At 43.2% G+C, this 15,115-nt stretch overlaps 1 protein-coding gene across 1 annotated transcript in view; it reads right to left on the bottom strand.

Moving 5' to 3' along the window:
• The window catches only part of LOC135531138 (epsin-3-like), a 34,115-nt gene that overhangs the window by 12,954 nt on the left and 6,046 nt on the right, over nt 1-15,115 (bottom strand). Inside the window, exons 2-6 of the mRNA XM_064959249.1 lie at nt 7,279-7,493; nt 6,411-6,569; nt 5,585-5,668; nt 2,481-2,847; nt 1,427-1,545 (exon numbers count right to left, since the gene is read on the bottom strand). Coding sequence (XP_064815321.1) covers nt 1,427-1,545; nt 2,481-2,847; nt 5,585-5,668; nt 6,411-6,569; nt 7,279-7,347 — 798 coding nt within the window. The 5' untranslated portion in view covers nt 7,348-7,493. The remainder of the gene's footprint in view (nt 1-1,426; nt 1,546-2,480; nt 2,848-5,584; nt 5,669-6,410; nt 6,570-7,278; nt 7,494-15,115) is intronic.

The following is a 15,115-nucleotide window of genomic DNA, read 5'->3' as shown; positions in this document are numbered from 1 at the left end:
TGAGAGGAGGAGAGGAGGGAGTGAGAGGAGAGGAGAAGATGAGGGAGGGAGAGGAAGAGAGGAGGGTGAGAGGAGGGTGAGGGAAAGGAGGAGAGGAGGGAGTGAGAGGAGGAGAGGAGGGAGTGAGAGGAGGAGAGGAGGGAGTGAGAGGAGAGGAGAGAGGCAGAGGAGGAGAGGAGGGAGTAGAGGATAGGAGGGAGGGAGAGGAAGAGAGGAGGGTGAGGGAAAGGAGGAGAGGGAGTGGGAGGGATGAGGAGGAGAGAGGAGGAGAGGAGGGAGTGAGAGGAGGAGAGGAGGGAGGGAGTGAGAGGAGAAGAGGAGGGAGGGAGAGGAAGAGAGGAGGGAGGGAGGGATGAGGAGGAGAGGAGAGAGGGAGTAGAGGATAGGAGGGAGGGAGAGGAGGAGAGGAGAGAGTAGAGGATAGGAGGGAGGGAGAGGAAGAGAGGAGGGTGAGGGAAAGGAGGATAGGGAGTGGGAGGGATGAGGAGGAGAGGAGAGAGGGAGGGAGGGAAAGGAAGAGAGGAGAGAGGGATAGGAGGGAGAGGGAGAGGAGGAGAGAGATGATGAGGAGAGGAGAGAGGGAGTGATGAGGAGGAGGAGAGGGAAGAAGGGATGAAGGGAATATGGTAGATTAAACTAGGAGAAGGAGCCGACAGAGGTAAGGATGGAATCTGGAGGGGGACAGAATAGTTGGTTAGAGGACAGGATTCACATGGCATTGCAGGAGGTTACCATATGCACACTGGTGAAGCAGGCAGAGGAGGGACAGTCTGCAGCGTGTGTGTGTGTGTGTGTGTGTGTGTGTGTGTGTGTGTGTGTGTGTGTGTGTGTGTACCTGCTCGTGCTCCTCTTTGCTAAGGCTCAGAGCTATCTGGAGCTGTGTGCCATCTGTCTCTATAGCAATGGGAGGAGGCGGGGCCAGCTGAAGTGGGGTTGTGTCAGTGATTAGCATCTGACTAACCAATGAGCATTCAGCATTAATCAGGAGAGAGAGAGAGAAATAGAGAGAGAGAAAGAGAAGAGAGAAGAGAGAGAGAGAGAGAGAGAGAGAAGAGAGGAGACAGAGAGAGACCATCTGCAGTATGAACCTAGGGAGTAAGAGGGTAACCACAGCAACACACTTTCCCACATCACTGCTGAGGAACGGACACAGCAGGGTTGTATTCATTAGTGCACACGGTAGCTACATGTTTTGCAACGTAAAAACAAAAACAAGCTTTCCCCCCCCCCAACGTTTGCTTCCCTTTGGACCCGAGTTAATACACCCCAGCAGTTGTGTGTCGCCTGTCCCACCACACAGTGGTGCTGTTGAGCTCATTGAGCTGGTGTTGGTGACATCGCTCATTTAACAGATGCACTCTGAGAGGCGGTGTAGGAGTCCAGCCCACCTCACTGACTCACACTTCAGAATGTGTGCGTGTTTCACCTTCTCACTCTCCTCTCTGCTCATGGCCAGGGCCAGCTGTAACTGTAGCTCCTCCTCTCCGCTGGTCTGGGGGCGGGCCTGTTCTAGATCAGACGCTTCACGAGGAGAGGATGAAGAGGCTGGGGGAGAGTTGGGGGAGGGAGAGAGCGAGAGAGACAGAGAGACAGGGGGGACAGAAACAGATATAGAGAGGATAAATATTAGCCAGTTGTCTTGTGTTATTCATAGCTTTAATCTATTTCATTGATTGTCCAGACTCAATTTGTGCTGTGTGTGTGTATGTGCATGAAGTTGTGTGGTCGTGCTTGAATATACTCAGTTAAATGAGAGGTTTAAAATGAGCACACACAGGTGAAGTAAAAGTCTATAAAGTATCATTCTGAATGTGGTACTACATTAAAGGGAAGGTGTTAAAGTCTACATTCACAGTTAAAGGGGAAGTGTTAAAGTCTACACTCACAGTTAAAGGGGAAGCGTTAAAGTCTACACTCACAGTTACTGTGGAAGCGTTAAAGTCTACACTCACAGTTAAAGGGGAAGCGTTAAAGTCTACACTCACAGTTAAAGGGGAAGCGTTATAGTCTACACTCACAGTTAAAGGGGAAGTATTAAAGTCTACACTCACAGTTAAAGGGGAAGTTTTAATGTCTACACTCACAGTTAAAGGGGAAGTATTAAAGTCTACACTCACAGTTAAAGGGGAAGCGTTGATGTCTATACTCACAGTTAAAGGGGAAGCATTGATGTCTACACTCACAGTTAAAGGGGAAGCGTTGATGTCTACACTCACAGTTAAAGGGGAAGTATTAATGTCTACACTCACAGTTAAAGGGGAAGTATTAAAGTCTACACTCACAGTTAAAGGGGAAGCGTTGATGTCTATACTCACAGTTAAAGGGGAAGCGTTGATGTCTATACTCACAGTTAAAGGGGAAGCATTGATGTCTACACTCACAGTTAAAGGGGAAGCATTGATGTCTACACTCACAGTTAAAGGGGAAGCGTTGATGTCTACACTCACAGTTAAAGGGGAAGTATTAAAGTCTACACTCACAGTTAAATGAGGAGGGCGAGCCCCGGGAGCGGATGAACTCTTCCCCGTAGTGAGCTGCCATATTTGGCTGACTGGTCCTTCGCCCTGGTTGGTACGCTGGAGGTACCACTCCATGTCCCGTCCCTCCTCCTCCTCCTCCCCCCGTCCCTCCTCCTCCTCCCCCCGTCCCTCCTCCTCCTCCCCCCGTCCCTCCTCCTCCTCCGCCTGTTCCAGCCGTCATGCGTTCTTTAGTGGTCAACGCCTGGCTCCTCTCCTGTCTGAGCCGTTCCTCGTCCCTGAGTAGAGACACCAGCTGGCGGGCCTTCTCCCTCACGTTGCCCCCCTGGTCCCGGCCGTCCCGGTCCATGTACTGGAAGTCCCGTAGCGTCTACACGGAGACATGATGATGAGGATGAATATTACATTCATTCCTTTGCATTATATCATATACACATAATGATTTACATATCTTCATTAAAAACGTTATTTTGATGAAATTATTCATACTATTTCATCCGTCCACAAGATACTAGTCCCGACACAAATCTAGGGTTGCTATCCAAGCCGGCTGGACATTCGTTATATTGGTACGGTAGCCAGTCCTTTTTGTTCTGTACTTATGGACCCAATAGTTGGTTCTATGAGCCATAAAGGCGTTTACCTGGCTGACAACGTTCTGGTCCCTTGCTGGCTAGCTCGCCAACTACGGTTTGTTCTGTATCTATGTATAGTTGGTTAGACATGTACCTAGCTAGCCAACTACGGTTTGTTCTGTATCTATGTATAGTTGGTTAGACATGTACCTAGCTAGCCAACTACGGTTTGTTCTGTATCTATGTATAGTTGGTTAGACATGTACCTAGCTCGCCAACTACGGTTTGTTCTGTATCTATGTATAGTTGGTTAGACAGGTACCTAGCTAGCCAACTACGGTTTGTTCTGTATCTATGTATAGTTGGTTAGACATGTACCTAGCTAGTCAACTACGGTTTGTTCTGTATCTATGTATAGTTGGTTAGACATGTACCTAGCTAGCCAACTACGGTTTGTTCTGTATCTATGTATAGTTGTTTAGACATGTACCTAGCTAGCCAACTACGGTTTGTTCTGTATCTATGTATAGTTGGTTAGACATGTACCTAGCTCGCCAACTACGGTTTGTTCTGGATCTATGTATAGTTGGTTAGACATGTACCTAGCTCGCCAACTACGGTTTGTTCTGTATCTATGTATAGTTGGTTAGACATGTACCTGGATGACAACGTTCTGGTCTCTTGCTAGCTAGCTAGCCAACTACATCTAACTTACAGTCACGTCGAACAGTGCAGCCAGAATAAAAGAAAAGTAGCTGCATTTGTTTAAGCTGTTTTCTAGTGACAATTATTTGGATACATCCATAACAATGAGCTAATGAAGGGTTCTTCGACCGTCCCCATAGGAGAACCCTTTTTACTTCCAGGTAGAACCCTTTTTGGCTCCAGGTAGAACCTTTTTTGGCTCCAGGTAGAACCCTTTTCGGTTCCATGTAGAACCCTCTGTGGAAAGGGTTTTGCATGGAACACAAAAGGGTTCTACCTGAAACTAAAAAGGGTTTTTCAAAGGGTTCTCATCAGGGGACAGCCGAATAACCCTTTGAGGTTCTCGATAGCACCTTTATTTCTAAGAGAGGAGAGCAGGAGTCCACTGCAGCATTTATATTCTTTTGTGCCAGAACACCCTCCCCACCGTACCCCAGTTTCCCCCACCCACCTGTATGGTGAATGCGTTCTCGCTGCCATTTTGTGCCAGAACACCCTCCCCACCGTACCCCAGTTTCCCCCACCCACCTGTATGGTGAATGCGTTCTCGCTGCCATTTTGTGCCAGAACACCCTCCCCACCGTACCCCAGTTTCCCCCACCCACCTGTATGGTGAATGCGTTCTCGCTGCCATTTTGTGCCAGAACACCCTCCCCACCGTACCCCAGTTTCCCCACCCACCTGTATGGTGAATGCGTTCTCGCTGCCATTTTGTGCCAGAACACCCTCCCCACCGTACCCCAGTTTCCCCCACCCACCTGTATGGTGAATGCGTTCTCGCTGCCATTTTGTGCCAGAACACCCTCCCCACCGTACCCCAGTTTCCCCCACCCACCTGTATGGTGAATGCGTTCGCTGCCATTTTGTGCCATAACACCCTCCCCACCGTACCCCAGTTTCCCCACCCACCTGTATGGTGAATGCGTTCTCGCTGCCATTTTGTGCCAGAACACCCTCCCCACCGTACCCCAGTTTCCCCCACCCACCTGTATGGTGAATGCGTTCTCGCTGCCATTTTGTGCCAGAACACCCTCCCCACCGTACCCCAGTTTCCCCCACCCACCTGTATGGTGAATGCGTTCTCGCTGCCATTTTGTGCCAGAACACCCTCCCCACCGTACCCCAGTTTCCCCACCCACCTGTATGGTGAATGCGTTCTCGCTACCATTTTGTGCCAGAACACCCTCCCCACCGTACCCCAGTTTCCCCCACCCACCTGTATGGTGAATGCGTTCTCGCTGCCATTTTGTGCCAGAACACCCTCCCCACCGTACCCCAGTTTCTCCCACCCACCTGTATGGTGAATGCGTTCTCGCTGCCATTTTGTGCCAGAACACCCTCCCCACCGTACCCCAGTTTCCCCCCCACCCACCTGTATGGTGAATGCGTTCGCTGCCATTTTGTGCCAGAACACCCTCCCCACCGTACCCCAGTTTCCCCCACCCACCTGTATGGTGAATGCGTTCTCGCTGCCATTTTGTGCCAAAACACCCTCCCCACCGTACCCCAGTTTCCCCACCCACCTGTATGGTGAATGCGTTCGCTGCCATTTTGTGCCAAAACACCCTCCCCACCGTACCCCAGTTTCCCCCACCCACCTGTATGGTGAATGCGTTCGCTGCCATTTTGTGCCAGAACACCCTCCCCACCGTACCCCAGTTTCCCCCACCCACCTGTATGGTGAATGCGTTCTCGCTGCCATTTTGTGCCAGAACACCCTCCCCACCGAACCCCAGTTTCCCCCACCCACCTGTATGGTGAATGCGTTCTCGCTGCCATTTTGTGCCAGAACACCCTCCCCACCGTACCCCAGTTTCCCCCACCCACCTGTATGGTGAATGCGTTCTCGCGGCACTGCTGAGCCACTCTCTCTGAGCCGGTCTTGATCAAGTAGTCGAGCAGCGTCAGGGCCTTGTCATATAATAGAACTTTATTTCTACTGCACATTTCATACAGACACCACAACTCAAGGTGCTGTACATACTAAACAAACATTTAAATACATAACTTAAATATATATCTAGATAAGAGACCGTAAAAGCTGCATAGAATGATAAAAATGAGCACCAACTCACAGGAATAGGATAATAAAACAAGACCAAAATAGACTGATTTAAAGCTGGAAAATGTAACTATTCCAAATTCACATTCTCATTGAAAGCAAGTCTCAGAAGCAGTAGATCTGCTCTATGTGCGCTATTTCTACGCTTCCCCCTCATAAGTATTTTTCTTTGCATATTTTACTTTGGGTTTTGTGCACCAGCTTTAAACAGCTAAATATACAATATTTTTGATTATGGAAAATATATTTCACAGCGGTTTAGATGGTACAATGATTCTCTATACAATGTATCTATACTATCTATATCTATACAATGGCTGCTTGTTTTGCCACATAAACTATTAGGATTTTAGCAACCAGGAAATGGTAGATGTAAATGGCGTCTCTTTAAAGGCGTTCACCTTGTAGATGTAAATGGTGTCTCTTTAAAGGTGTTTACCTTGTAGATGTAAATGGTGTCTCTTTAAAGGTGTTCACCTTGTAGATGTAAATGGTGTCTCTGTAAAGGTGTTCACCTTGTAGATGTAAATGGTGTCTCTGTAAAGGTGTTCACCTTGTAGATGTAAATGGTGTCTCTTTAAAGGTGTTCACCTTGTAGACGTGTCTCCAGTTCTTCCCGTGGTCGTTGAGGCGTTTCCAGACCATGCCCATGACCTCAGCAAACGCCACCACGTTAAAGGTGAGGTCAGCGATCTCTGACATCAGCGAGGAAGAGGGGCCCCACGGGTCGTTGGACGTCGCCTCGCGCACCTGGTTGAGGAGGGAGGGGTATTGGAATGAGAGAAAGTAGTATCACACACCAGGTTTAGAATAGGGGGGGGTACAATTTCTGGTAACATTTTACCTATAATGATGGGCTGCCTTCTCAACGCCCCAGTGTAGCAGGTGTGAAAGGTAGGGGCTACCAATAGTGTAGAAAGGCTTTGTAAGTAGTCAATAAATCATTAATGAACATGTATCAATTCATAGCTGAGTACTTGACCATCAAACTGAATAGCAAGCTACCTGACGCTACCTGATTACATGACACCACAGTGTGACCTGACGTTACACCACAGTGCTACCTGACGTTACAGTACACCACAGTGCTACCTGACATTACACCACAGTGCTACGTTACATTACATGACACCACAGTGCTACCGGACGTTACATGACACCACAGCGCTACCTGACATTACATGACACCACAGCGCTACCTGACATTACATGATACCACAGTGCTACCGGGCGTTACATGACACCACAGTGCTACCTGACATTACACCACAGTGCTACATGACATTAAATCACAGTGTTAAGTGACATTACACCACAGTGCTACCTGACGTTACATTACACCACAGTGTTACCTAAATAATCCAGCCGTGGCCCACAGGTGGGAACACACCAGGCAAACACAACTTCCTACAACACACAGAAGGAAAGAATAAAATAGAGTGGAGTTAGTTACAGTCACCTTGATCTCTGCCTCGGAGTAGTTGTGAACGATGTTCTTCACCTGGCGACGCAACGCTGAGGTCGTCATGGTGACTCGTGTTGGGGGGGGGGGGCGTTAGGGGTGTAAGGTCAATGTTAGAGGGGGTGGGGTAAGGGGGTTGGGATGAAAGGGAGGAGGAGGGAGGTAGTTGAGGCGGTAGTCTCCGCTCTTTAGAGAGGGGGTCAGAGGCACCACTAGAAGAGAGAGAGAGGGGGGATAGGGAGGGAGAGAAGGAGAAAGGAGAGAAAGACAAAAGAAACAGAGCGATAGTCAGACAATTAAAATCTAAAATAACAATTCAAATGTGTTAATACAAGTCAATCATCATCAACTCAACTGCTCCTTAGTTAATTAGCTAATTATCCAGTAATATGACTACGAAAAATTTCAACTGTTAAATAGCTAGTTACCATATTCCCCATATAGTGAACCCCATTCCATATATAGTGAACCCTATTCCATATATAGTGATCCCTATTCCTCATATAGTGAACCCTATTCCATATATAGTGAACCCTATTCCATATATAGTGAACCCCATTCCATATATAGTGAACCCTATTCCTCATATAGTGAACCCCATTCCATATAAAGTGAACCCTATTCCTCATAGAGTGAACCCTATTCCATATATAGTGAACCCTATTCCCCATATAGTGAACCCCATTCCATATATAGTGAACCCTATTCCTCATAGAGTGAACCCTATTCCATATATAGTGAGCCTTATTCCTCATATAGTGAACCCTATTCCTCATAGAGTGAACCCTATTCCATATATAGTGAACCCTATTACTCATAGAGTGAACCCTATTCCATATATAGTGAACCCTATTCCCCATATAGTGAACCCCATTCCATATATAGTGAACCCTATTCCTCATAGAGTGAACCCTATTCCATATATAGTGAACCCTATTCCATATATAGTGAACCCTATTCCACATATAGTGAACCCCATTCCACATATAGTGAACCCCATTCCATATATAGTGAAGCTTATTCCTCATATAGTGAACCCTATTCCATATATAGTGAACCCTATTCATATATAGTGAAGCTTATTCCTCATATAGTGAACCCTATTCCATATATAGTGAACCCTATTCCATATATAGTGAACCCTATTCCATATATAGTGAACCATATTCCATATATAGTGAACCATATTCCTCATATATTGAACCCTATTCCCCATATAGTGAACCCTATTCCATATATAGTGAACCCTATTCCTCATATAGTGAACCCTATTCCTCATATAGTGAACCCTATTCCTCATATAGTGAACCCTATTCCATATATAGTGAACCCTATTCCATATATAGTGAACCCCATTCCATATATAGTGAAAACTATTCCTCATAGAGTGAACCCTATTCCATATAGAGTGAACCCTATTCCATATATAGTGAACCCTATTCTTCATATAGTGAACCCTATTCCATATATAGTGATCCCTATTCCTCATATAGTGAACCCTATTCCATATATAGTGAACCCTATTCCATATATAGTGAACCCCATTCCATATATAGTGAACCCTATTCCTCATATAGTGAACCCCATTCCATATAAAGTGAACCCTATTCCTCATAGAGTGAACCCTATTCCATATATAGTGAACCCTATTCCCCATATAGTGAACCCCATTCCATATATAGTGAACCCTATTCCTCATAGAGTGAACCCTATTCCATATATAGTGAGCCTTATTCCTCATATAGTGAACCCTATTCCTCATAGAGTGAACCCTATTCCATATATAGTGAACCCTATTACTCATAGAGTGAACCCTATTCCATATATAGTGAACCCTATTCCCCATATAGTGAACCCCATTCCATATATAGTGAACCCTATTCCTCATAGAGTGAACCCTATTCCATATATAGTGAACCCTATTCCATATATAGTGAACCCTATTCCACATATAGTGAACCCCATTCCACATATAGTGAACCCCATTCCATATATAGTGAAGCTTATTCCTCATATAGTGAACCCTATTCCATATATAGTGAACCCTATTCATATATAGTGAAGCTTATTCCTCATATAGTGAACCCTATTCCCTATATAGTGAACCCTATTCCATATATAGTGAACCCTATTCCATATATAGTGAACCATATTCCATATATAGTGAACCATATTCCTCATATATTGAACCCTATTCCCCATATAGTGAACCCTATTCCATATATAGTGAACCCTATTCCTCATATAGTGAACCCTATTCCTCATATAGTGAACCCTATTCCTCATATAGTGAACCCTATTCCATATATAGTGAACCCTATTCCATATATAGTGAACCCCATTCCATATATAGTGAACACTATTCCTCATAGAGTGAACCCTATTCCATATAGAGTGAACCCTATTCCATATATAGTGAACCCTATTCTTCATATAGTGAACCCTATTCCATATATAGTGAACCCTATTCCCTATATAGTGAACCCTATTCCATATATAGTGAACCCTATTCCTCATATAGTGAACCCTATTCCTCATATAGTGAACCCTATTCCTCATATAGTGAACCCTATTCCTCATATAGTGAACCCTATTCCTCATATAGTGAACCCTATTCCTCATATAGTGAACCCTATTCCTCATATAGTGAACCCTATTCCTCATATAGTGAACCCTATTCCATATATAGTGAACCCTATTCCTCATATAGTGAACCCTATTCCATATATAGTGAACCCTATTCCATATATAGTGAACCCTATTCCTCATATAGTGAACCCTATTCCTCATATAGTGAACCCTATTCCTCATATAGTGAACCCTATTCCTCATATAGTGAACCCTATTCCATATATAGTGAACCCTATTCCTCATATAGTGAACCCTATTCCTCATATAGTGAACCCTATTCCTCATATAGTGAACCCTATTCCTCATATAGTGAACCCTATTCCATATATAGTGAACCCTATTCCTCATATAGTGAACCCTATTCCATATATAGTGAACCCTATTCCATATATAGTGAACCCTATTCCTCATATAGTGAACCCTATTCCTCATATAGTGAACCCTATTCCTCATATAGTGAACACTATTCCATATATAGTGAACCCTATTCCTCATATAGTGAACCCTATTCCATATATAGTGAACCCTATTCCTCATATAGTGAACCCTATTCCATATATAGTGAAACCCTATTCCTCATATAGTGAACCCTATTCCTCATATAGTGAACCCTATTCCATATATAGTGAACCCTATTCCTCATATAGTGAACCCTATTCCTCATATAGTGAACCCTATTCCTCATATAGTGAACCCTATTCCATATATAGTGAACCCTATTCCTCATATAGTGAACCCTATTCCATATATAGTGAACCCTATTCCATATATAGTGAACCCTATTCCTCATATAGTGAACCCTATTCCTCATATAGTGAACCCTATTCCATATATAGTGAACCCTATTCCTCATATAGTGAACCCTATTCCATATATAGTGAACCCTATTCCTCATATAGTGAACCCTATTCCATATATAGTGAACCCTATTCCTCATATAGTGAACCCTATTCCTCATATAGTGAACCCTATTCCTCATATAGTGAACCCTATTCCATATATAGTGAACCCTATTCCTCATATAGTGAACCCTATTCCTCATATAGTGAACCCTATTCCATATATAGTGAACCCTATTCCTCATATAGTGAACCCTATTCCTCATATAGTGAACCCTATTCCTCATATAGTGAACCCTATTCCTCATATAGTGAACCCTATTCCTCATATAGTGAACCCTATTCCATATATAGTGAACCCTATTCCTCATATAGTGAACCCTATTCCATATATAGTGAACCCTATTCCATATATAGTGAACCCTATTCCTCATATAGTGAACCCTATTCCATATATAGTGAACCCTATTCCTCATATAGTGAACCCTATTCCATATATAGTGAACCCTATTCCTCATATAGTGAACCCTATTCCATATATAGTGAACCCTATTCCTCATATAGTGAACCCTATTCCTCATATAGTGAACCCTATTCCTCATATAGTGAACCCTATTCCATATATAGTGAACCCTATTCCTCATATAGTGAACCCTATTCCTCATATAGTGAACCCTATTCCATATATAGTGAACACTATTCCTCATAGAGTGAACCCTATTCCATATATAGTGAACCCTATTCCTCATATAGTGAACCCTATTCCTCATATAGTGAACCCTATTCCTCATATAGTGAACCCTATTCCTCATATAGTGAACCCTATTCCTCATATAGTGAACACTATTCCATATATAGTGAACCCTATTCCTCATATAGTGAACCCTATTCCATATATAGTGAACCCTATTCCTCATATAGTGAACCCTATTCCTCATATAGTGAACCCTATTCCTCATATAGTGAACCCTATTCCTCATATAGTGAACCCTATTCCTCATATAGTGAACACTATTCCATATATAGTGAACCCTATTCCTCATATAGTGAACCCTATTCCATATATAGTGAACCCTATTCCTCATATAGTGAACCCTATTCCATATATAGTGAACCCTATTCCTCATATAGTGAACCCTATTCCTCATATAGTGAACCCTATTCCATATATAGTGAACCCTATTCCTCATATAGTGAACCCTATTCCTCATATAGTGAACCCTATTCCTCATATAGTGAACCCTATTCCATATATAGTGAACCCTATTCCTCATATAGTGAACCCTATTCCATATATAGTGAACCCTATTCCATATATAGTGAACCCTATTCCTCATATAGTGAACCCTATTCCTCATATAGTGAACCCTATTCCATATATAGTGAACCCTATTCCTCATATAGTGAACCCTATTCCATATATAGTGAACCCTATTCCTCATATAGTGAACCCTATTCCATATATAGTGAACCCTATTCCTCATATAGTGAACCCTATTCCTCATATAGTGAACCCTATTCCTCATATAGTGAACCCTATTCCATATATAGTGAACCCTATTCCTCATATAGTGAACCCTATTCCTCATATAGTGAACCCTATTCCTCATATAGTGAACCCTATTCCATATATAGTGAACCCTATTCCTCATATAGTGAACCCTATTCCTCATATAGTGAACCCTATTCCTCATATAGTGAACCCTATTCCTCATATAGTGAACCCTATTCCTCATATAGTGAACCCTATTCCTCATATAGTGAACCCTTCCTCATATAGTGAACCCTATTCCATATATAGTGAACCCTATTCCTCATATAGTGAACCCTATTCCATATATAGTGAACCCTATTCCTATATAGTGAACCCTATTCCTCATATAGTGAACCCTATTCCATATATAGTGAACCCTATTCCTCATATAGTGAACCCTATTCCTCATATAGTGAACCCTATTCCTCATATAGTGAACCCTATTCCTCATATAGTGAACCCTATTCCTCATATAGTGAACCCTATTCCATATATAGTGAACCCTATTCCTCATATAGTGAACCCTATTCCATATATAGTGAACCCTATTCCATATATAGTGAACCCTATTCCTCATATAGTGAACCCTATTCCATATATAGTGAACCCTATTCCTCATATAGTGAACCCTATTCCTCATATAGTGAACCCTATTCCTCATATAGTGAACCCTATTCCTCATATAGTGAACCCTATTCCTCATATAGTGAACCCTATTCCTCATATAGTGAACCCTATTCCATATATAGTGAACCCTATTCCTCATATAGTGAACCCTATTCCTCATATAGTGAACCCTATTCCTCATATAGTGAACCCTATTCCTCATATAGTGAACCCTATTCCTCATATAGTGAACCCTATTCCTCATCACAGACTGAATTGGTCCACGCACACAGACAGCATCGTGAAGAAGGCGCAGCAGCGCCTCTTCAACCTCAGGAGGCTGAAAAAATTTGGCTTGTCACCAAAAACACTCACAAACTTCTACAGAGGCACAATCGAGAGCATCCTGGCGGGCTGTATCACCGCCTGGTACGGCAACTGCTCCGCCCACAACCGTAAGGCTCTCCAGAGGGTAGTGAGGTCTGCACAACGTATCACCGAGGGCAAACTACCTGCCCTCCAGGACACCTACACCACCCGATGTTACAGGAAGGCCAAAAAGATCATCAAGGACAACAACCACCCGAGCCACTGCCTGTTCACCCTGCTATCATCCAGAAGGCAAGGTCAGTACAGGTGCATCAAAGCAGGGACCGAGAGACTGAAAAACAGCTTCTATCTCAAGGCCATCAGACTGTTAAACAAGCACAAGCATTTTGCTACACTCGCATTAACATCTGCTAACCATGTGTATGTGACAAATAAAATTTGATTTGATCATATAGTGAACCCTATTCCTCATATAGTGAACCCTATTCCCTATATAGTGAACCCCATTCCCTATATAGTGAACCCTATTCCCTATATAGTGCATCATATTCCCTATATAGTGCATCATATTCCCTATATAGTGCATCATATTCCCTATATAGTGCATCATATTCCCTATATAGTGAACCCTATTCCATATATAGTGAACCCTATTCCATATATAGTGCATCATATTCCCTATATAGTGAACCCTATTCCCTATATAGTGCATCATATTCCCTATATAGTGAATCCTATTCCATATATAGCGAACCCTATTCCATATATAGTGAACCCTATTCCCTATATAGTGAACCCTATTCCCTATATAGTGCATCATATTCCCTATATAGTGCATCATATTCCCTATATAGTGAACCCTATTCCATATATAGTGAACCCTATTCCATATATAGTGAACCCTATTCCATATATAGTGAACCCTATTCCATATATAGTGAACCCTATTCCATATATAGTGAACCCTATTCCCTATATAGTGAACCCTATTCCCTATATAGTGCATCATATTCCATATATAGTGAACCCTATTCCATATATAGTGAACCCTATTCCATATATAGTGAACCCTATTCCATATATAGTGAACCCTATTCCATATATAGTCAACCCTATTCCATATATAGTCAACCCTATTCCATATATAGTGAACCCTATTCCATATATAGTGAACCCTATTCCATATATAGTGAACCCTATTCCGTATATAGTCAACCATATTCCATTTAGTGCACTACTCGTAACAAGAGCCCTACAGGCCCTGGTCTAATGTAGTGTCCTGTAATGTGAATAGGGTGCCATTTGGGACGAATCCTGAAGAGACTAGATTGATACTTAACACTTAATTAAATGATATTAATACTAACCTGAACCATTAGATACTAACCACTGATCTAGGACCAGATTACACTTCCCTAATACTAACCTCAACACTGATCTAGGACCAGATTACACTTCCCTAATACTAACCTGAACCATTAGATACTAACCTCAACACTGATCTAGGACCAGATGACACTTCCCTAATACTAACCTGAACCATTAGATACTAACCTCAACACTGATCTAGGACCAGATGACACTTCCCTAATACTAACCTTAACACTGATCTAGGACCAGATGACACTTCCCATACACTTCCCATTAGAGGGAAAACACATAACTGACCTTAGATCAGGGTGTAGGAGGAACCGTATTCAACTTGTTAACAGGAAGTAGGTCATAAAAAGTGGCACTATTGATGTGTCTGGCAGAGCTTGGTCTTATCCAGGCCAACACACACACACACACACACCCTCTCACACACAGGACACACACACACACCCTCTCACACACAGGACACACACACACACTGTAACCCACTTTCACATCTATACTCATATATTAGCAGAGA

The sequence above is a fragment of the Oncorhynchus masou genome, unplaced genomic scaffold (genome assembly GCF_036934945.1).
Source record: "Oncorhynchus masou masou isolate Uvic2021 unplaced genomic scaffold, UVic_Omas_1.1 unplaced_scaffold_1526, whole genome shotgun sequence".
Lineage (NCBI taxonomy): Eukaryota > Metazoa > Chordata > Actinopteri > Salmoniformes > Salmonidae > Oncorhynchus > Oncorhynchus masou.
This window is presented reverse-complemented; position numbering and strand designations above follow the sequence as displayed.